Source organism: Hyla sarda, chromosome 13, assembly GCF_029499605.1.
Source record: "Hyla sarda isolate aHylSar1 chromosome 13, aHylSar1.hap1, whole genome shotgun sequence".
NCBI lineage: Eukaryota > Metazoa > Chordata > Amphibia > Anura > Hylidae > Hyla > Hyla sarda.
In genome coordinates, this window is record NC_079201.1 from 34,818,171 (window position 1) to 34,841,663 (window position 23,493).

The 23,493-nt window shown below is 40.9% G+C and overlaps 1 protein-coding gene across 1 annotated transcript in view; it reads right to left on the reverse strand.

The window, feature by feature from the left end:
- MYO15B (myosin XVB) overlaps positions 1 to 23,493 on the reverse strand; it is a 203,904-nt gene that overhangs the window by 13,564 nt on the left and 166,847 nt on the right. Inside the window, exons 42-48 of the mRNA XM_056549601.1 lie at positions 18,373 to 18,436; positions 16,085 to 16,157; positions 14,822 to 14,895; positions 14,674 to 14,750; positions 7,592 to 7,710; positions 2,052 to 2,146; positions 1,883 to 1,960 (exon numbers count right to left, since the gene is read on the reverse strand). Coding sequence (XP_056405576.1) covers positions 1,883 to 1,960; positions 2,052 to 2,146; positions 7,592 to 7,710; positions 14,674 to 14,750; positions 14,822 to 14,895; positions 16,085 to 16,157; positions 18,373 to 18,436 — 580 coding nt within the window. The remainder of the gene's footprint in view (positions 1 to 1,882; positions 1,961 to 2,051; positions 2,147 to 7,591; positions 7,711 to 14,673; positions 14,751 to 14,821; positions 14,896 to 16,084; positions 16,158 to 18,372; positions 18,437 to 23,493) is intronic.

Genomic DNA, 23,493 nt, shown 5'->3' on the forward strand with positions numbered 1-23,493 from the left:
CGATCAAAGCTGACCGCCGCGTCTGAAGGGAAAGTGACACTAACCCGGCTGTTCAGTCGGGCTGTTCGGGACCGCCGCGGCGGTCCCAAACAGCCCGAATGAATAGCCGGGTTAGTGCTTACAGGACACCGGGAGGGACCTTACCTGCCTCTTCGGTGTCTTCTCCGTTCAGGGATCCCCTGTATGGCCGGCGCTCTCCTTCCTCGTCATCACGTCGTCGCGTACGTGCGTCGGCGTGTGTAACAACGTGATGGCGGCGACAGAGAGGGAGGATACCCGGCCGGCAGCAGAGACGTTCTGGAGCGACGGGGACACGGCGACAGCGATGGAGTGACATCCAGGGCAGCGGTGACGGGTCCGGAGCGGCGGGGACACGTGAGTATTACCTCCTATGCAGTGGTCTTCAATCTGCGGACCTCCAGATGTTGCAAAACTACAACTCCCAGAATGCCCGGACAGCCAACGGCTGTCCGGGCATGCTGGGAGTTGTAGTTTTGCAACATCTGGAGTTCCGCAAGTTGAAGACCACTATTGGGTTCAAAATCTTATTTTTTTTAATTTTGCACCTATAAATTGGGTGCGTCTTATACGCCGGTGCGTCCTATAGGACGAAAAATACGGTATATATATATATATATGTGTGTGTATATATGTATGTGTGTATATATATATATATATATATATATATATATATATAAGCTATGCTGTAATTGCAGCAAAATGTTTGTCACCAAATCTTTCCAGAAAGAATTGTAAATGATAAATGACTGCTGTTCTAATGTCTTGATAAAAGTGGATGATTTGGAAGCTTTCACCTACACTGAATACGAGTTGCATTGTATTAATGGGGTATTCCAGGAAAAAAACTTTTTTTTATATATATCAACTGGCTCCAGAAAGTTAAACAGATTTGTAATCTACTTCTATTAAAAAATATTAATCCTTTCAGTACTTATGAGCTTCTGAAGTTAAGGTTGTTCTTTTCTGTCTAAATCCTCTCTGATGACACCTGTCTCGGGAAACGCCCAGTTTAGAAGCAAATCCCCATAGCAAACCTCTTCTAAACTGGGTGTTTCCCGAGACAGGTGTTATCAGAGAGGATTTAGACAGAAAAGAACAACCTTAAAGGGGTACTTCGGTGAAAACCTTTTTTCTTTTAAATCAACTGGCTCCGGAAAGATAAACAGATTTGTAAATTACTTCTATTAAAAAATCTTAATCCTTCCTGTACTTATTAGCTGCTGAATACTACAGAGGAAATTCTTTTCTTTTTGGAGTTCTCTCTGATGACATCACAAGCACAGTACTCTTTGCTGACGTTATTCTAATAATAACTCTTTATTTATTGTTGTCCTTAGTGGGATTTGAACCCAAGACCCAAGTGCTAACCACTAAGCCACCATGCTGCCCTTAGCATACATCTGCTATGCACGGTTGCTAAAATGGACAGAGATGTCAGCAGAGAGCACTGTGCTCGTGATGACATCAGTGTTCCAAAAAGAAAGGAATTTCCTCTGTAGCATTCAGCAGCTAATAAGTACTGGAAGGATTAAGATTTTTTAATAGAAGTAATTTACAAATCTGTTTAACTTTCTGGAGCCAGTTGATATATATATATAAAAAAAAGTTTTTCCCTGGAATACCACTTTAACAGAAGCATAGGACTGTCTTATGTCCTCTTCCTTCGCTTTCTGAAGGGATTACCTGTAATGTCTCATGGATAGGTAACTTACATTCACATGATGGAATATCCGCAGCAGAATCCCGTTAAATTCATCGGGACTCTGCTGCAGCGGAATCTCCATGCTGGATTCCAATGCAGAATCCGGCTTGGAAATTGTGATGTGTGCACATGGCCTAATAGAAACCATATAACACTCACAGTAAATGTCTTGATTTTTGTTGTGTATTCAATTCCCCCTGGTAAAACGATGACAAGTCGTCGAGAGATTCGTCCGTTCTGTAAGGGGAACAACAAAATAGAACATTATCCTTCACATAATTCTAATGTGGTTGACTCAATGGCATTAAATACAGTAAATAGTTGTCACCAGGAGTGCTTCCAGCTCTTGGCGCGGTGGGAGATGCTTGCGTCCATGATACAACAATGTGTGGCGAAGGTGTTCCTGACAGCTCCGAGAGATCTCTGTATACAGACATATAAAGATTCTGAATTACATATACACAGAACTTCTTACATTTATTAATAGCTACTTCATCTACAAGAAAACATAAAGATTATGCTTAGATATGTGCTCTGAAGCTGATACTTCTGTCCTAAGTGGGCTTCACAATCTCCCGCGTTTACACTGGACAATTATCAGGCAAATGAGTGTTCTTATTGCCAATAATTGGCCACTTAACAATGAATGTAGCCTACAAACAAGCACCCATAAGCTAGATTAGCTCTTATTATCTGGGTAGTGTTGGCCTGTGTAAAAAGGCCCTTACATATAAAGGAAGGACAGTTTCACAAAAAGGTATATAACATAGGCATTGGAAGCGCAACTCTAGGGAATACAGCATCTAAAAGTCCCTGCTAATACAAAGAGACAGTTACTTTAAAGGGGTACTCCGCCCCTGGCATCTTATCCCCTATCCAAAGGATAGGGGATAAGATGTTAGATCGCCGCGGTCCTGCTGCTGGGGACCCCGGGGATCGCTGCTGCGGCACCCCGCCATCATTACAGCACAGAGCGAGTTCGCTCTGTGTGTAATGACGGGCGATACAGGGGCCGGAGCAGCATGACGTCATGGCTCCGCCCCTCAAGTCTATGGCAGGGGGCGTGACGACCGCCACGCCCCCTCCCATAGACTTGTATTGATGGGGGCGGGCCGTGACATCACGAGGGGAGGGGCCGTGATGTAACGATGCTCCGGCCCCTGTATTGCCCGTCATTACGTGCAGAGCGAGCTCTGCGCAGTAATGATAGCGGGGTGCTGCAGCAGCGATCCACGGGGTCCCCAGCAGCTGGACCCCGGCGATCTGACATCTTATCCCCTATCCTTTGGATAGGGGATAAGATGTCTAGGGGCGGAGTACCCCTTTAAAGGGCATTTGAGAAGTGGGGGAATTGCTAGTGAATTTGCATTGTGACCCAGGAGGTTCAAGTTACAGCTCTACTAAGCATGATAATCAACAAGTTCAGCAACCTTTATAGAAAAATACAGTATTTTTCGCCCTATAGGATGCTTCGGCATATAAGACGCACCCAATTTTAAATGAGGAAAATCTAGAATATAATGTAAAGTATAGGTCACAGTGATCTTCAACCAGCGGACCTCCAGATGATGCAAAACTACAACTCCCAGCATGCCCGGACAGCCGTTGGCTGTCCGGGCATGCCAGGAGTTGTAGTTTTGCAACATCTGGAGGTCCGCAGGTTGAAGATCACTGGTATAGGAGGTAGTACTCACGTGTCCCTACCGCTCCGGACCGTCACCGCTGCCCTGGATGTCGCCCTCCATCGCTGTCGCCGCATCCCCGGGGTGTCCCCGTCACTCCGGAACATCTCTGCTGCCCGGTATCCTCGCTCTCGCTCGCTGCCATCACGCCGCCTCACACGCCGCTCCTATTGGATGATGGGGCGGCGTGCGCGATGACGTGATGAGGACGAAGGAGAGCGCCGGCCATGCAGGGCGCACGGAGCAGACACCGAGGAGGCAGGTAAGGTCCCTCCTGGTGCAGCCGTGTTAGTGTCACTTTCGCTTCAGATGCGGCGGTCAGCTTTGATCGCCGCGTCTGAAGGGTTAATACAGGGCATCACCGCGAGTCGGTGATGTCCTGTATTAGCCGCGGGTCCCGGCCATTGATGGCCGCAGGGAGCGCCGCGATAGGTGTGTATTCGCCGTATAAGACGCACCAACTTTTCCCAGTTTTGGGGAAGAAAAAGTGCGTCTTATACTGCGAAAAATACGGTACAAGTGATCTGCTACTCCTGTATTCATAATAATAATAAGGGACACATAACTATAGTGTGAAATGCAGCACTGCACTCTGTTATGGTGAAAATATTCAAAACGGATCCTTTCAATTTCCTATGGCCCTGGGGCCCAAATTAATAGAAGGAAATAATTTGGAAGTTCAAAGTTCGTGTATACAGTAGGGACATATCATTGGTGGCTTTAAGACATGAATAAGATCTGCCAAGTCTAATTTACATAGGTACACAGGAAAATTTATCAATAAATTTAGAACCTCTTTTGGTATAATAAAGTCACAGAAATGTCTCTCTTGCTCGGCCCCTAAAGTGATCTTGACTAAAATCACTTTGGTACCCATTTTTGTTGTTTTGTACTACGCAGTAATTTTTTAATTTTTTTTTAAGTTGCAATTTCCTTTTTTTGCATTGCCTTCAATTACACTGCAAACATACAGTAGCCCAGACCTAACTTACAATAAAAAACAAATTATATTTTATATTTTTACATATTTTTATGCAGCAGGTTAACCTCTTCAGGACACAGGGCGTATGGATACGCCCTGCATTCCGAGTCCTTAAGGACCGAGGGCTTATCCATATACGCCCATGGGAAATCCGGTCCCCACCGCTAGCCGGTTGGGGACCGGAGCCGGATGCCTGCTGAAATCATTCAGCAGGCACCCTGGCACATCGCCCAGGGGGGTCCTGAGACCCCCCCATGTCGGCGATCAGAGAAAATCGCATGTCAATTCAGACATGCGATTTTCTCCAATTCCGGGCTGATCGGGTCTCTAGTGAACAGATCACCCGGAAAATAGGGCTGATCGAAGTTGTCAGCAACAGCCCCGATCAGCCTAAAGGATAGGAGTGAGGTCGCAAAGCTGCGATCTACTCCTATCCCCTGGCATTAGTCAGAACAGAGTTCTGACCAATGGCAGCGCAGGACAGGGGGTTGTTCTGCCCGCCCCTGGATGTCGAGGGGCTCTGGGAAGAAGATGGAGGGGGGGGGGGGGAAATTGAAAGTGAAAGTAAATCGATCTTTACTGTGGCAACCACTGTTACAGTGGTGCCCAAACAGTAGCCCTCCAGATGTTGCCAAACTACAACTCTCAGCATGCCTCGACTGCCCAGGCATGCTGGGAGTTGTAGTTCTGTAACATCTGTCCCTTCAGATTTAGCAATTTTCATGACATTTTTGAAAATTGCTGCTCTACTTTGAAGCCCTCTAATTTTTTCAAAAAGCAAAAATATGTCCATTTTATGATGCCAATATAAAGTGGACATATTGTGTTTGTGAAGAAATATAACATTTATTTGGAATATCCATTTTCCTTACAATTAGAAAAATACAAAATTTTCATGAAATTTTGGGATTTTTCACCAAAAAAGGATGCAATTAACGCCGAAAATTTACCACCAAAATAAAGTAGAATATGTCACGAAAAAACAATCTCAGAATCAGAATATTCGGTAAAAGCGTTTTCGCGTTATTAATTCGTAAAGTGACGGTGGTCAGAATTGCGAAAAAGGGCTCAGTCCTTAAGGTGAAAAAGGGCTGCATCCTTAAGGGGTTAAAAATAGTCGCAGCAGAGGAACCACACACAGTAGTATCCTAAAGTGTTTTATTTGTATATTTTTTTTTTTTTTAAATGTGTACTGGCACCATATTTAACACATGCATACGACCATTTACTTAATTTGGTGCATATACACGTTGCCACCACACAAAAAAGGGCTTACTCACACATTAGAAAGTTTGCACAGCATATTTATCCATAAGGTAATAATTACATAAAGCCAGGTGACATACTGAAAGGAAGTCCATTTCTATGAGGTCCAAATCACATTTGCTGTGTGCACTATATATATATATATATATATATATATATATATATATATATATATATATATATAAAAATAAATAAAACTCAACGTTTGTGTGTGTGTATGTTCCAGCATCACGTCCAAACGGCTTAAGGTATTAACATGAAACTTATATGTCAACAACAAACATAGGATAGGTGATTTAACCCTTACTCACCCCCATTTGCCAGGGGCAGGGTTTATGTTTAATGTCCCATACAAGTCAATGGGAAATATATGTTACTGCATAACTTCCAAAGGGCTGGAGATATTTCGATAATACTTGGTCACATGTTACTTATATGTCCACTTAAAATATAGGATAGTTAATTTAACCCTTAACTACCCCCATTTGTGAGGGTCAGGGTTTTTGTTTAAAGCCCCATGCAAATCAATGGGAAATGTATGTTCCCACATAACTTCCGTACGGCTGGAGATATTTCAATAACTGGTACACATATTACGGGTCGGGATAGGAGGACACGATAGGAGGACCGGGATAGGAGGACCGGGATAGGAGGTCGGGATAGAAGGACGCGATAGGACTGGACAGGAGGTCGGGATAGGAGGTCGAGATATGAGGACGTGATAGGAGGAAAGGATAGGAGGTCGAGATAGGAGGATGGGATAGGAGGACGGGATAGATGGACTGGATAGGAGGACGGGAACGGAGGTTGAGATATGAGGATGGGATAGGAGGACAGGAAAGGAGGTCGAGATAGAAGGACAGGATAGGAGGTCGGGATAGGAGGTTGGGATATGATGACGGGATAGGAGGTCGGGATATGACAACAATATATGAGGACGGGATATGAAGTCAAAAGCTTCCTCCTTTGTTTATTTTCCTCCCCAACAAGGATTAGGAAGGAAAAACCGGGCAACGCCGGGTACTCAGCTAGTCTATATATATAAAACTCAACATGTGTGTGTGTGTGTATGTTCCAGCATCACTTCCAAACCGCTAAAGATATTAACATGAAACTTGGCACACATGTTACTTATATGTCAACAACAAACATAGGATAGGTAATTTAACCCTTACTCACCCCCATTTGCGAGAGTCAGGGTTTTTATTTAAAGTCCCATACAAGTCTACGGGAAATATATGTTAATGCATAACTTCCAAATAGCTGGAGATATTTCAGGTGTCTTACTCCACAAGCTCCGCTCTGCTTCTCCTGGTGAATGCGTCAGTCTGGCTGGGAAGCCACACCCTCCCTGCATGCCATGCCCTATCTCACAAAGACACGCCCACCCTTTAAGCCACACACCTTTTATTTTCAGCTTACAATATCTTTACCCCACCTGAGGACGGGATATGAGGATTAGCTATGGGGATGGAATATGAGGTCGGTATATGGGGAGCAGATATGGGGTTGAGATATGAGAACAAAATATGAGGACAGGATATGGGGTCAGGATTAAGGGACTGGATATGAGGACAAAAGCTTCATCCTTTGTTGCTTTTCCTCCCCCACAAGGATAAGGTAAAAAAAAACGGGCAGCGCCGGGTACTCAGCTAGTTATCCATATTTGCTGAACCAATCCATAGAATCCTACTTACCTAATGGATACCAAAAAAAAGTATTTCTTTGACATATGCTGGGCTAATATATGTGTCAGTATACCTTGCTTTTACTTTTTAGGGAAGCATAGTCTGCTTTACTAAGCAATACCTATATTTCAAGATACTTCCCACTATCCCCGGGAACAATAAAAATAAAAAATCTTGAGCACAATAACATCTCTTTCTTTACTTAGGAATGTGAACATGTCAATGTTGAAGGTAAATGTAGCATTCTAACCTTGATAAATGTCACTGGTCTCTTGCAGATACTTGGTGACACATGGCAGCAATGTGGGGGTAGGGATGAAGTATCCAGTAAGAAGGCTCAATAGTGTCCAGCCTCTGTTACAGCTCTCACTGCATGGGAATGAAAAATAAAAAGGAGTTAGAGACTGTGGTACAGAAATTGTTATAATTTAGTTTTCACACATTTTCCTTCTTTATTTTGGTAATTTGGTTATTGCTATTATGTCTGTAAATTGCCTGATCAATAATAATTGCATATAAATGTCTGATGCCCTATGCTATGCTAAAGGCACCGGGCATCTTGCCCCTTCTTGACCCACACTTCCTTCAAATGCCCTTTCCAATCAGCTATGTCCTTCATTTTAACCCCTGTCAGTATTGAAAATGAGACTGTATGCATATCACTTACTACAGATTAGATAGTTGGATGGGAATTTGTAAACTGTCTACATTAAAACCAAAAGGGCACCGCGGGCACATTTATATAATATATGTAACAGCTGGACACTACGGTTTCTTCCACTGTAAAGCCTGTAAGTATGATTGATGGGCACATTTTGAGATTGTAGTATTTTAGAACTCACAACCTATGTAATCCACACGGGAGCTTGGAGCTTAGGTAGAGTTCTTCTGTGGAGGGTTCTGCATGCAGATGAAACATATCCCCATTTGGTAGCCATTTGCCAATATATTTTGCTGGTAATAGGCTGGGATTCTACTTGGCAATTTTTTGGAAAGCTGCCACTGCAGTTTTTAAGCCAAATCAAGAAGTGGATCCAGCAGGAAGGAGAAGTATAAGTCCTTCCTTTATATTTCATATTCCTTTTGCGCAAAAACTGCAGTGGCACTTATCATTAAAACTGCCAATTAGAATCCCATCCCCAATGGGCAAAATCATACAGCTCCTTGTAGTGGCTACGAGTAGCAACAATTTTATATTTTCCTGTACAACTGTGTAAAGGAAAGCAGGTTTAGAGCACTATATTACAAAAGGAGCAATAACTCCCTTTACAGATATATAATGAAATGACAGAATATTGGACCTGTTTAAGTTTGAAGGGAAATCTGTTAACTGCATTTGCTGATTTGAGCTGCAGACAATGTTTGATAGGTCTTTGGATATAAAAGCAGGCTTAAACTTTGCTGTAGCTGATGGTGGTTCACAAACTTATAAAATCATCTTGCATTTCTCAGCCAAGTGTCAAAGAGGCAGGGCAGAGCTGCTTAAGTGCCACAGCCCGGCAGATTATAAGAGAATACAGTACAGCACAGGCTATAAGAGTATACAGTACAGCACAGGTTATAAGAGAATACAGTACAGCACAGGTTATAAGAGAATACAGTACAGCACAGGTTATAAGAGAGTACAGTACAGCACAGGTTATAAGAGAATACAGTACAGCACAGGTTATAAGAGGATACAGTACAGCACGGGTTATAAGAGGATACAGTACAGCACAGGTTATAAGAGGATACAGTACAGCACAGGTTATAAGAGAGTACAGTACAGCACAGGTTATAAGAGAGTACAGTACAGCACAGGTTATAAGAAAATACAGTACAGCACAGGTTATAAGAGAATACAGTACAGCACAGGTTATAAGAGAATACAGTACAGCACAGGTTATAAGAAGTTTTGATAATGAGATAAAAAGCTCAAATCCACATTGAGTTTTTCAAGTCAAAAAACAGTATCATTTTAGCTTCAAATGTCTTTCTCTCTTGTATGTTTTTGAAATTCCCTCTCAGTATCCTGATTGTAAGTTGATGTATGGAGTGGCCTGTTTGGGTAAAATGATGTCCAACTGGGGTGCAGTAGTCCTTTTCTTTATGGCGGTTGATGGAATGTCTGTGTAGATCTAGCCTTTCGTTGAGTTTCCAGCCTGTTTCATCAATGTAGCATCCCATGTCACACTTGGTGCATTGTATCATTTAGACCACATTTGGGGATGTGCAGGAGTACAGTTCCTTAATGTTATATGTCTTGTTGTTGTGGGTGGCTTCCATCTTGGTGCAGATATGTTGGCAGAGTTTGGTCCCATTGTCTGTGTGTGTTCTTTCTGTAGTTAATTTTTGGCTGACCAGCTTTCGTTTTAAACTGTGTGGTTGACTGAAGGCCAAGATGGGAGGTTCAGGGAAGATTTCTTTTAGCATCTCATCTTCCGCCAATATTGGCTGCAGGTCCTTGATAATTTTGCGTATTTCTTCAAGGGCCGGATTGTATGTGGCTACCAGTGGTACGCGTGGTGATGGTTGTGTCTCTTTATTGTAGCAGGTGTTCCTGTGGTGTTTGAATGTATTTTCCTATTCATCATCCTTGGTTTGTATCCTTTTTGTTTGAATTTCTCAGACAGTGTTTGTATATGCATGTCTCTGTCATCAGGGTTGGAGCAGATGCGATGGTAGCTTGGCTGTATATGATGCCTTTCTTTGTGTGTAAAGGATGGAAACTGGATTTATGTAGATAGCTGGATCGGTCCGGGGGTTTTCTGTACACAGACGTTTGTAGTGTGTTCTAGTTTATTGTGACAGTAGTGTCCAGGAAGTTCACACTTTCTGTAAAGAAGTCCATTTTGCTCCCCCCTCCCCCTTTTTCTCATCCTTATCAATTTAGTCTATGTTCCTATAGCAGGACAATTTATGGCCCATCTTAGTGTGAGTTCTCCACATCTATTGTCTTAACCTCTGAATATTTGTGAGATGTAACCTATGTCTTCTGCTTGTGAGCTTAGATTTGCTATGGACTTGATAAAGGGAGGAATTCCGAAAGTTTGTCTTTACAAAATTCTGTTAGTCCAATAAAAATGTATTACAAGATACTGCAGCATTTTTTGATTTGCATCTGCATCACTGGACTAATAAGGCTACTCAAATTTACTATATATATTCATTATTTTGGGGGCAAAATTGAAAAAAATAAATAAATGCCATTTTGCAACTTCTGAGGGCTTCTGTGTACCTGTGTACCTTTCGGCAAAAATGACTAATTTATTATTCTGTAGGTCCATCCAATTACAAAGTGTTACATTATGCGCTCCGGCCACACACACACTGGCCGTGAGCACATGGTCCCGTTACCTGCTGCTGCTGGCAGTGCTGGGACTCGCATCGCGGGATGCACCCGCATGCGAGCCCCAGTCCGTCACTCACCTGGTGCTTCTCCTGCCCCTGCCTCTGCCTCTCTGCTCCGGCCCGCGTGTCCCCGTCCCCTAGGGCGCGCGCGTACTGGAGCTTTAAGATTTAAAGGGCCAGTGCGTTCATTAGTGTAATTCACCTGTGGCTCATTGAAAAATTCCTCCTCACTTCCCTGCCGGATCTTTGTTGCCTTGAGCCTGAGAGAAAGCATTCCTCTTTTTGCCTTGCCGTGTATCTGATCCTTTGCTCCGTGACCTGACCTTGCTCCTTGCCGCCTGCCTACTGATCATTTGCTACGTTCCTGACTATGCTACTGTGCCGCCTGCCCTGACCTTCTGCTATCCTGACTACGAGCTGTCTTATTCCTCCTTTGCCTCGCATCTCCTCAGCCTCCTGTGTGGTTGAGCCATGTCAGGGGTAGCGACCTGGGCGCCGCCTGCCGCAGCAAGTCCTTCCCACTTTGCGGCGGGCTCTGGTGAAAACCAGCTGCCCCTTAGACTTCGCTCCCTGGTACGGTCCGAGTCATCTGCCACACAGGTCCAGCGGATCCACATACACGTGGTTCCTGTCTTCTGAAACGTGAGTGTTACAGTGTTATATAGGTTTTGTTTTCATTTACTACTACTAAAAAATTATAACTTTTGATAGCTATGAAAATTTGTATGCTGAAGACTGTCCTTTTCTGACTGCTATTACTTTTGTATTTTTCTGTTTACAGAGCTAAATGAGGGCTCACTTATTGCACCATAGTCTGTTGTTTTTTTTTTATACATTTTTATGGGACTTTTTGATCGCTTTGATGTTTATTTAATGTTATTTAAAGGGGTACTCCGCCCCTAGACATCTTATCCCCATCCAAAGGATAGGGGATAAGATGTCAGATCGCCGCGGTCCCGCTGCTGGGGAGACCCTGGATCGCCGCTGCAGCACTGCACTATCATTGCTGCACAGAGCGAATTTGCTCTGTTCGTAATGACGGGGGATACAGGGGACGGAACAGCGTGACGTCATGGCTACGTAACGATGCTCCAGCCCCTGTATTGCCCGTCATTACGTGCAGAGCAAACTCGCTCTGTGCAGTAATGATAGCGGGGTGCCGCAGCGGTGATCCCGGGGCTCCCCAGCAGCTGGACCGCGGCGATCTGACATCTTATCCCCTATCTGGATAGGGGATAAGATGTCTAGGGGCAGAGTACCCCTTTAAACTTTAATTAGGGAAGGGGTTTATACATATTTACTCTTATTTGTTTCACACTTTTTTTTCACAATTTTTAGTCCCCATAGGGGACTATTACATGCAACCTTCACATTACTTACACTGAACAATGCTGTGCCATAGCACTATATTGATCAGTTTTATCGCACGCTACATGCTGCTGAGGCTGCCTGCAGCATTGGAGCGCCAATCGGACGGCAGGGAAGAAGCTAAGAGACTTCCCTTTGTCCTTACAGCTGATCTAGATGCCTGCAATTTCACCATGGGTGTCCCAATAAGCTACCCTGAGCTACCAGCAAGTGACTTTTAGATGCCTTGATCAACATTAATTACAACGTCTAAAGGGTTAATGCCAGATCGACCCGATCAGCGATGTCCGGCATTAGCTATCAGCACCTGGGATCAGCAGAACAGGAGTGAGCGCATGCCGTACATTTATGCCCAGCGCCCATTAACCCCTTAGGCCAATTTTATGTTAGAATTTTCGTTTTTTCCTCCTCCGCCTTCTTAAGATCATAACTCTTTTATATTTCCATCCACAGAACCATATGAGGGCTTGTTTTTTGCGTGACCAATTGTACTTTGTAATGACACCACTCATTTTACCATAAAATGTATGACACAACCAAAAAGATATTATTTATGTGGGAAAATTGAAATGAAAACCGCAATTTAGCAAATTTTGGAAGGTTTCGGTTTTACGCTGTACTTTATGGTAAAAATTACACGTTTTCTTTATTCTGTGGGTCAATACAATTACAATGATTATTGTACCGTTTATAAAAATATATCAATTTGTTTAAAATTGCTCTATTTTGACCACCTATAATTTTCAAATTTTTACATATGCGGGGTGGTATAAGGGCTCATTTTTTGCGGCGTGATCTGTAGTTTAGCTTATTTTTTACTTTTTAATCGCATTTCATGAATTTATAAATTTATAAAATGTGACATAAAAGCTGCAATTTTTGAACTCTGCAACTTTTTTTTGATCTTTTACATTATATTTTGATATAAAAAAAGAGATAAGAAACGCAGGTGAACGGGACACAGGGAAAAAAGGGCTGGTACCTGTGCACACTGTGGTGGTTTTATACAACAAAAGATAAAAAAAATTTTTTTTACATAAATATTAATCCAAAAAGATTTATCCATATTTACACTAAAAATGGCACAAAATGTGGTGAACATGCTCCATAGTCTAACATATAATTCTGAAGAAATAATAATAAGATGAGTTGTTTATCGAATATTTTCGATTAATTTAGTGAGTGAATTACCGAATGTTTTCGATTAATTCATTCAACCCCGAAGGGACTAGCATAGCAAGTTTGTGAATTAAAAAGGATTCTCTATTTATCAATTGTTGGTATCTGTTGGGTACATCATTCGGTATACTTTAAATAATTTTAAGATTCAGATAGTAAAATGTCTCGATGGACTATGGAGCATGAAGCCGTGTTTTGTATTCCACCTACGTTTATTTATACGGGACTGCACTGTCTGAACAGTACTGCCCACGTATTGCAAGTTGCAACTACATGAGAGAAGGTATATTGCATATTTCATCTCGCTAACTGGCTAATAACTGCTCCATATAATAGACCCAGCATTCAGCCGATGAACAAGAAATGTTCATTTATTGACCGATCATAGGGATTCTGCATGCTTAAAAATCATAGCTTATTGGCAGCACATCTCCCCATGTAAACAGAGAATGTGCTGCCAACAATGATGAAAGTGAATGGCTGCCTAAAAAATCACCATCAATTACTGTCCATCTAGCCTTCTAGAGCTTTCTAAACAAATGTCAATTAAAGGGTTATTCCAGGCAAAACCTTTTTTTTATATATATATATATATATATATATATATATCAACTGGTTCCGAAAAGTTAAACAGATTTGTAAATTACTTCTATTAAAAAATCTTAATCCTTCCAATAGTTATTAGCTTCTGAAGTTTTCTGTCTAACTGCTCAATTAAGATGTCACGTCCCGGGAGCTGTGCATGATGGGAGAATATCCCCATAGGAACTGCACAGCTTCCGGGACGTGAGTCATCAGAGAGCAGTTAGACAGAAAACAACAACTCAACTTCAGAAGCTAATAACTTTTGGAAGGATTAAGATTTTTTAATAGAAGTAATTTACAAATCTGTTTAACTTTCCGGAGCCAGTTGATATATAAAAAAAAGTTTTGGCCTGGAATACCCCTTTAACACCCCTTGTATTAACAAGTGCAGGACAATAACATCCAATAACCCAGCATCAATGGGACCTGACAGGTGCTGGGGTATGAAATATTCTAGAATGAAGTAATTTTACTGGTTATGTATACTTTGGAATAAAGGGTCCACAATACCCTTAACGTCTGAATGCACTGAAATGATATTGTGCTATGCTAAACAACTCAAGCAGTCAATTAATGCAGTCAATGTTATATTCTTTAGACCATATATACAAAAAGAGGAATCTTGTACCCTTCGACCACGTTTTTGCCTGCGGTCGGGAAACGGCATACGGCCGAAAAAGCAGCCGACCGGAGGCTGCGGAATACTCCGGTCGGCTCATAGACATACATTTACTACGGTTCCCGAATACGGCTGAGTGCGGGCGCCGCGATTAAGCCCCGACCCACCCCTCCTCCCAGCCATATACGGGAACCGTATTTACAAACCGTAGTGTGAACCCAGCCTTAGAGAGCATATTGGGCGATACTCACTGTTTAGGGTTCTCAGTAATTTGCTTTAAAATTTGGCAGTAGATCTCATCTCTCAGAGGAGGTTTTTCTCTGCAGAGCTAAAGGGAAATACATGATTAATATTGTTCTCTTTATGGCTCCCAACCCATTTATATCATCCTTTTCTTACCACTAGAATCTCATAAATACACTTCACGTCATCTGGCTCCCTGTACTGCTGGTCCCTCATAAATCTCATCAGAGCTGGGAAAGAAAACATACAAATGGACTTATTTATGTAAATTGTGCATCCTACATGACCCAGATCTCAGTGGTAGGAAACAGGGTGGTTATTAATGGTACATACTTAGTGGGTGGCTGTTACTAGTGGGGACGGCAGGGACCAGTTTTCGGTCCTATTCTTTTTAATATATTTATTAAAAACCTAGTAAAGGGACTGTTTAGTAAAGTGTTTATCTTTTCAGATGATAATAAGCTCTGCAAAGTGGTTAACACAAAAGACGACAATGATCAGGATCTGGATCAGTTGGAGGTTTGGGCTGGGAAATGGCAGATAAGTTCAGCCCTGATAAATGTAAGGTAATGCACATGGGGAGGAAAAATCCGGGCTGGGATTATGTATTAAATGCGAAAACACTTGGGATGACTGACATGGAAAAAAAAAGAATTCAGGAATTTAGTTAACAGTAAATTTAACTGTGGCAACCAGTGATGGGCAGCTGCTGCCAAGGCTAATAAAATCATGGGGTGCATCAAAAGGGGCATAGATGCCCAAGACAAGGAAATCACTAGTCAGACCACAAATGAAGTACTGTGTACAGTAGTGGACACCAGTGTACAAGAAATATAAAGTGGAGCTGGAGAGGGTTCATAGGCAGGCAAGCAGAATATTAGAGTGAAATGAGAGGACTAGAGTACCTATTTAGTTTAGAAAAAATATGGCTAAGGGGCAACCTAATAACTATGTACTGTATAAATATATTAGGGGGCAATACAGGGATATCTTGCATGATCTGTTTATACCCAAGACTGTTTATTATCTACATCTAGGGGAAAGATGTTTTTTTTTTTTTTTTTCTGTAAGAGCAGTGACATTTTGGAACTCCCTGTCAGAGGAAATGGTCATGGTGAACTCAATAAGAGTCCAAAAGGGGCCTGGATGCATTTCTGGAGAGTAATAACATTACAAGTTATAGACACTAGATCTATAGGGATAGAACATTAGATATTTATTCTGATTGCCATATTTGGAGTCAGAAAGGAATTTTCCCCTAGTATGGAGCAATTGGCATCAGCCTCCATCCTTTTTTTTTTTTTGCCTTCTTCGGAATCTACACAGTAGGGATACAAGTGGAACTCTGGTTCAACCGTGTGAACTATGAACTACAAACTTTATTTTGTGAGGTGTTTAGGCCAAAATCCATGCACTTACTCATAAAGTTATTAGTTGCCATCTCGTTCAGCTCTTTATCTGTGTAATAAATCAAAGACTCTTGAATTGGAACCTAAAAGAATTAAAGTTGTGCAACAGATTACAATTTAGGCAGTAAAGTGTGCTAAGAAACAAGCTAAGAAGTTAAAGGGATAATCTGCTCCTAGAGATCTTATCCCCTATCCGAAGTATGGGGGATCCAGCTGCTGGGACCCTGATGTTTTTAACATTTACAGTCATGGCCGCAAATGTTGGCGCCCCTGAAATTTTTCTAGAAAATGAAGTATTTCTCACAGAAAATGATTGCAGTAACACATGTTTTGCTATACACATGTTTATTCCCTTGGAACTAAACCAAAAATGGGAGGAAAATAGCTAATTGGACATAATGTCACACAAAACTCCAAAAATGGGCTGGACAAAATTAACTTAATATTTGGTTGCACACCCTTTGGAAAAAATAACTGAAATCAGTCGCTTCCTATAACCAGCAATAAGATTCTTACACCTCTCAGCCGGAATGTTGGACCACTCTGCCTTTGCAAACTGCTTCAGGTCTCTCTTATTGGAAGGCGCCTTTTCCCAACAACATATTTTAAGATCTCCCCACAGGTGTTCAATGGGATTTAGATCTGGACTCATTGCTGGCCACTTCAGAACTCTCCAGCGCTTGTTGCCATTCATTTCTGGGTGCTTTTTGACATAGGTTTGGGGTCATTATCCTGCTGGAAGACCCAAGATCTCGGATGGAAACCCAGCTTTCTGACACTGGGCTGTACAGTGTGACCCAAAATCCGTTGATAATCCTCAGATTTCATGATGCCTTGCACATATTCAAGGCACCCAGTGCCAGAGGCAGCAAAACAACCCCAAAACATCATTGAACCTCCACCATATTTCACTGTAAGGTACTGTGTTCTTTTCTTTGTAGGCTTTTTCCGTTTTTGGTAAACAGTAGAATGATGTGCTTTACCAAAAAGCTTTATCTTTGTCTCATCTGTCCACAAGGTGTTTTCCCAGAAGGATTTTGGCTTACTCAAGTTAATTTTGGCAAAATGTAGTCTTGCTTTTTTTTTGTCTCTGTGTCAGCAGTGGGGTCCTCCTGGGTCTCCTGCAATAGCGGTTCATTTCATTTAAATGTCGATGGATAGTTCGCGCTGACACTGATGCTCCCTGATCCTGCAGGACAGCTTGAATATCTTTGGAACTTGTTTGGGGCTGCTTATCCACCATCCAGACTATCCTGCGTTGACACCTTTCATCAATTTTTCTCTTCCGTTCACGCCCAGGGAGATTAGCTACAGTGCCATGGGTTGCAAACTTCTTGATAATGTTGCGGACTGTGGACATTAGAGATGGACTTGTAATCTTGAGATTGTTGATATTTTTTCACAATTTTAGTTCTCAAGTCCTCAGACAGTTCTCTTCTCCTCTTTCTGTTGTCCATTCTTAGTGTGGCACTATCCGGAGCATCACATGCTTGAAACAATCTTATTTTTCCACAATTTTGAAAGGGTGCCAATAATTTTGTCCAGACCATTTTTGAAGTTTGGTGTGACATTTCTAATTTGCTTTTTTTGGTTTAGTTCCAATACACACAAAGGGAATAAACATGTATATAGCAAAACATGTGTTACTTTAATCCTTTTCTGTGAGAAATACTTCATTTTCTAGAAAAATTTCAGGGGTGCAAACATGTACGGGCATAACTGTAGACATAAATGGAGGGGTGTAGTTTGACATCAAGAGCACTGTGGCCCAAAGCAGTGATCAGACATCTTATCCCCTATCCTTTGGATAGAGGATAAGATGTCTAGGGGCAGAGTACCCTTTTAATCTGTGAAGAAATGCTATCTTTGCTTCTTTTTGGGGTACTATGGAGAGGCAAATATAATACTTCTGACGAAAACAAAAAGTAGGTAGTGGGTAGAGGATAACTGTAAGATGTCAGCTGGACATGTGTTTGGATGTTATATAATAAGACTGGTAATATAATTGGAGTAAGAGGTACTGTATGGTAAAGGGATAATACAAAGTATCTAGCCTGGTCTTGAAATATAAAAATAGAGCTATAAGTCTATGCTCACACACTATTTTTGAGGTCTCATTTTGAGTAAAAGTAAAATTAGACCTTATTTTGGTTCAAAATTAGTCCTAAAATACAGTGTGTGCACATAGAAAGGAGGTTCGTTGCATAGTAGGGATAAGTAAAAAAATGTAAGGAGAAAATAACAAACTACCTGACCTCTACCTTTGAAAGCTTTTGGGATGAGAGCCTAATGTCCTACCTTTGTATGTTGCACCAACTCAATTGATTTCTTTCCTTCAGCAGCCATTCCTTTCCAACCAAGCCTAAAACAGATTACATAGTTTGTTTATATAGTATTTTAAAGCATGACTGCAATCATTCTCTGGCAGCAGGATAGCTGTTTAAATCGCCCCCAACTTCATAGCTAGAGACTTTCCCAAAACTACAGGGATCAGGATACATATTTTTTCCTGAATCCCTATGCAAGTCTATGGAACTTCAGGCAAATCCATGTGATCGCTGTAGTCTTGGGTAAATTTCACCTTACAGGAGATCTAAACAGCGATATCCTGCTGCCCGAGTGTGATTGCAGTTATGCTAAGTGAAGAGTAATTAAAGATAGTGACAGATCTTTGTATAATAACAAATTTCTCTTTGTCTCAATTATACAATAAATGTATCACATTGGTTTGCCAGGTAAATACTAGTGATGGCTTACCCTGGTGGGGGCCGACATTCAACTGTTTGGTGCCCACATTACACAGAATGGGGTTGAAAGTTGGCTCCATACTACAGGTATTGGCTACATCATGTTACCTACATCCTCAGCTCTTGTTTTCTTCAAAAGGAGTGTAGGATGGATGTATGGTTCAATTGAGAAAGAATAATAGACTTCCAAACCAATATGGTAATAGTGTGTAATTTAATGTCATGAAAAATAATAAATTCAAATATAAGTTAAAAAATTACAGCCGCAGGGCCCTACAGCTGTGCGATATAATAAGCGCAAATTGGTATAAAATTCTATCACCAGTATAAGCCTCGGGGAGATAAAAGTCTCTCCAAGGCTTAAAACTTAGGATCGCTATGGTCTAAAAGTATAAACAAAATAAATAAAAACACAAACGCGTTTCAGGGTATATAGCCGAATATGAACTGTTCTAACCCCTTCTTCAGTGGTAAATAATGTAATAAAATAGTGAATATCCTGTTAGTTATATATGGTGTGGAAGTCTAGCACCTGTAGCTTATATCAAGTTTGTCACAAGATATGGGATGGATTAAGCGAATTGTAAAACATGGAAAATGTGTCTATGGGCGATCACAATAGATAAAGGAGATATAGGGACAAGAAATAAGAAAAAGCAAATAATAAAAATGAAAAATAAATAATCAAAAATACATGATAAATTGGGATAAATGAGAATGGTAAAATCCAATCAAAAATAAAGACAAAATTAAAAATTAAAATAATAATAGTAAAAATAATATAAAAATAAAATAAAGATTAAAAAAAAAAAAAATTAATAAAAAATAAAATAAAAATAATAAAAAATAAATAAATAAAAAAATTAAACAAATGAAAATAAAAATAAAAATGAAAGTAAAAATAATAATAAAATAGAAATAAAATAATAGATAAATAAGAATAAAAATAATATAAAAAAAAAAAAAAAAATAAAATAGAAATAATACAAATAAAAATAAAAAATGAAAATAAAAATTGAGATATAGAGAGAGGCACCTACAGGAACCCAAAAAGTTCTAGATTAGAATTGAGCCCTCTGGGTTCCATACTATCAAATTCAAAGATTTTTTGGCTTTCAGCTTTGGACATGCGAACCAAAAGAGACCCCTCCCGCCAATCTTTCTTAATGACCATGATACCTGCAAAAAACAACCCTGAGGGATCTTTGTTATGAAATTGAGAGAAGTGGTTAGATAAAGGATGTTTTAAACAACCTTTTTTAATGTTATAGACGTGTTTCGAAATCCTGACCTTAAGGGGTCGCTTAGTCCTGCCTATATATTGCTTTGGGTAACTGCATTGCTGAACATAAACGACCCCCTTGGAATTACATGTAATGAGTTCTGGAATTTTCCATTTAAATGAATTAACTGTAGACTGAATTTCTTTAACTTTTTTGGGTCCCCCTGACAATTGACAGCTGGAGCAGGATCCACATCCAAAAAAAAACCATAGTGGATAACCAAGTCTGGGAGGAATCTTGCTTCTGGGGAGGTTTAATGGTAGGGGCTACAGTGATCCCCAAATTGGAAGCCCGCCTATAGGCAATTTGGGGTTTGGATGGTACTAAATTCCCAATAGACCTATCTTCTTCAATCAGTTGCCAGTGTTTAAAGATTATTTGCTCTACTTTCTTGTATTCCATATTAAATGGAAGGATAATTTTCATTTGTTGATCCATATTTTCTGGGGTCTTGGCCCTCTCCTCAAAGAAAGATCCTCGATCAATTCTGTTGACCTGATCAAGGGATCTTTCCAGGATGCTCAGAGGATATTGTTTATCCAAAAATTGATGAATGTACATTAGATCCATATTTTCAGGAGCATCAATTTTTGGATAAACAATATTCTCTGAGCATCCTGGAAAGATCCCTTGATCATGTCAACAGACTTGATCGAGGATCTTTCTTTGAGGAGAGGGACAAAACCCCAGAAAATATGGATCAACAAATGAAAATCAATATATATTTTTTTTTAACTCAACTGATGATAAAAAATTAAACAGATCTGTAAATGTCTTCTATATAAAAATCTTAACCCTTCCAGTACTTATCAGCTGCTGTATGCTCTAGGGGAAGTTGTATAGTTCTTTTCTGTCTGACCACAGTGCTCTCCGCTGACACCTCTGTCCATGTCAGGAACTGTCCAGAGCAGGAATAAATCCCCATAGCAAACCTCTCCTGCTCTGGACAGTTCCTGACATGGACAGAGGTGTCAGCAGAGAGCACTGTGATCAGACAGAAAAGAACAACTCAACTTCTTCTGTAGTATACAGCAGCTGATAAGTACTGGAAGGATTGAGATTTTTATATAGAAGTCATTTACAAATCTGTTTAACGTTCTGGCACCAGAAAAAATTTGTTTCCCCCCGGAGTACCCCTTCAACCGCTTAAGGACTTTACATTTATTTTTAAACTTTAATAGTCCCCATAGGGGACTATTTATTGCAATCACTGAATTGCTTATACTGTTCAGTGCTCTGCATAGAGCATAGCACTGATCAGTGTTATCAGTCATCTTCTGCTCTGGTCTGCTTGATCACAGACCAGAGCAGAAGATCCGTGGGAGGCAGGTGAGGGGACCTCCGTCTGCCATTCTGGATGATCGAATCGCCGCAGCAGCGCTGCGGGCGATCCCATCATCCATTTTAGTGTCCGAAGTGCTGCAGATGCCGTGATCTGTATTGATCACAGCATCTGAGGGGTTAATTGCAGACATCCGCGTGATCGCGGATGTAAGCCATTACCGGCGGGTTCCTGGCTGCTATCAGCAGCTGGGACCTGCCGTGCATGATCCGGGCATCGCTCCGATGCTCGCGGTTATGTAAAGGACGTAAATGTACATCCTGGTGCATTAAGTACCACCTCACCAGGACGTACATTTACATCCTGCGTCGTTAAGGGGTTAAGAAAGCTTAAAGGGGTACTCCCGTGAAAAAATTAGTTTTTTTTAAATCAACTGGTGCCAGAAAGTTAACCCCTTAAGGACTAGGCCCATTTTGGCCTTAAGGACCAGACCAATTCTATTTTTGCATTTTCGTTTTTTCCTCCTCGCCTTCTAAAAATCATAACTCTTTTATATTTCAATCCACAGACCCATATAGGCTTGTTTTTTGCGTCACCAATTGTGCTTTGTAATTACATCACTTATTTTACCATAAAATTTACGGCGCAACCAAACAAATATTTATGTGGGAAAATGTCAAAGAAAACCACAATTTAGCAAATTCTGTAAGGTTTTGTTTTCACGCTGTACACTTTCCGGTAAAAATGACATGTTTTCTTTATTGTGTGGGTCAATACGATTAAAATGATACCCATGTTGTATGCTTTTCTATAATTGCACTGCTTAAAAAAAAATCTCAAACCATTTAAACAAAATTTGTGTGTTTGAAATTGCCCTATTTTGACCACCTTTCTAATTTTTCCATATATGGGGCGGTATGAGTTCTTATTTTTTGCGCCATGATCAGTATTTTTATCAGTACCACTTTTGCTTAGGTTTTACTTTTTATACATTTTTTGGGGAATAAAATGTGACAAAAAAGCTGCAATTTTGTACTTTTGAAATTTTTTTTTACATTTACACTGTTCACCGTGTGGCATAATTAACAATATATTTTAATAGTTCAGACTTTTACGCAAGCGGCGATATCAAATATGTGTATTAATAATTTTTTAACGCTTTTTTGGGGGTAAAATGGGAAAAACGGACGTTTTACTTTTTTTGGGGGGAGGGGATTTTTCAAATTTTTTTATTTAAATTTTTTTTTACTTTTTTTCTTTTTTACACTTTAATAGTCCCCATAGGGGACTATTCATAGCAATCATTTGATTGCTAATACTGCTCAGTGCTATGCATAGGACATAGCACTTATCAGTATTATCGGTGATCTTCTGCTCTGGTTTGCTCGATCTGAGACCGGCTGCCATGCTGGATGATCGGATCCCCGCGGCAGCGCTGCGGGCGATCCGATCATCCATTCAAAGTACCGCACTGCCGCAGATGCTGTGATCTGTATTGATCACAGCATCTGAGGGGTTAATGGCGGACATCCACGCGATCGCGGATGTCCGCCATTACCAGCGGGTCCCTGGCTACTCATAGCGGCCGGGACCTGCCGCACATGACACGAGCACAGGTCCGGTGCTCGCGGTCATAGCGGCGTGTAAATGTACATCATCGTGCGTTAAGTACAATGGCACCATGATGTACATTTACGTCCAAGGTCGTTAAGGGGTTAAACAGATTTGTAAATTTCTTCTATTAAAAAATCTTAATCCTTCCAGTACTTATTAGCTGCTGAATACTAAAGAGGAAATGGTTGGGGTTTTTTTGGAACACAGAGCTCTCTGCTGACATCATGACCACAGTGCTCTCTTCTGACATCTCTGTCCCTTTTAAGAACTGCCCAGAGTATGAGAAAATCTCCATAGCAAACATGCTGCTCGGGACAGTTTCTAAAATGGACAGAGATGTCAGCAGAGAGCACTGTGGTCTTGTGGTCATGATGTCAGAAGAGAGTTCCAAAAAGAAAACCGTTTCCTCTGTAGCATTCCGCAGCTAAAAAGTACTGAAAGGATTAATATTTTTGAATAGAAGTAATTTACAAATCTGTTTAACTTTCTGGCA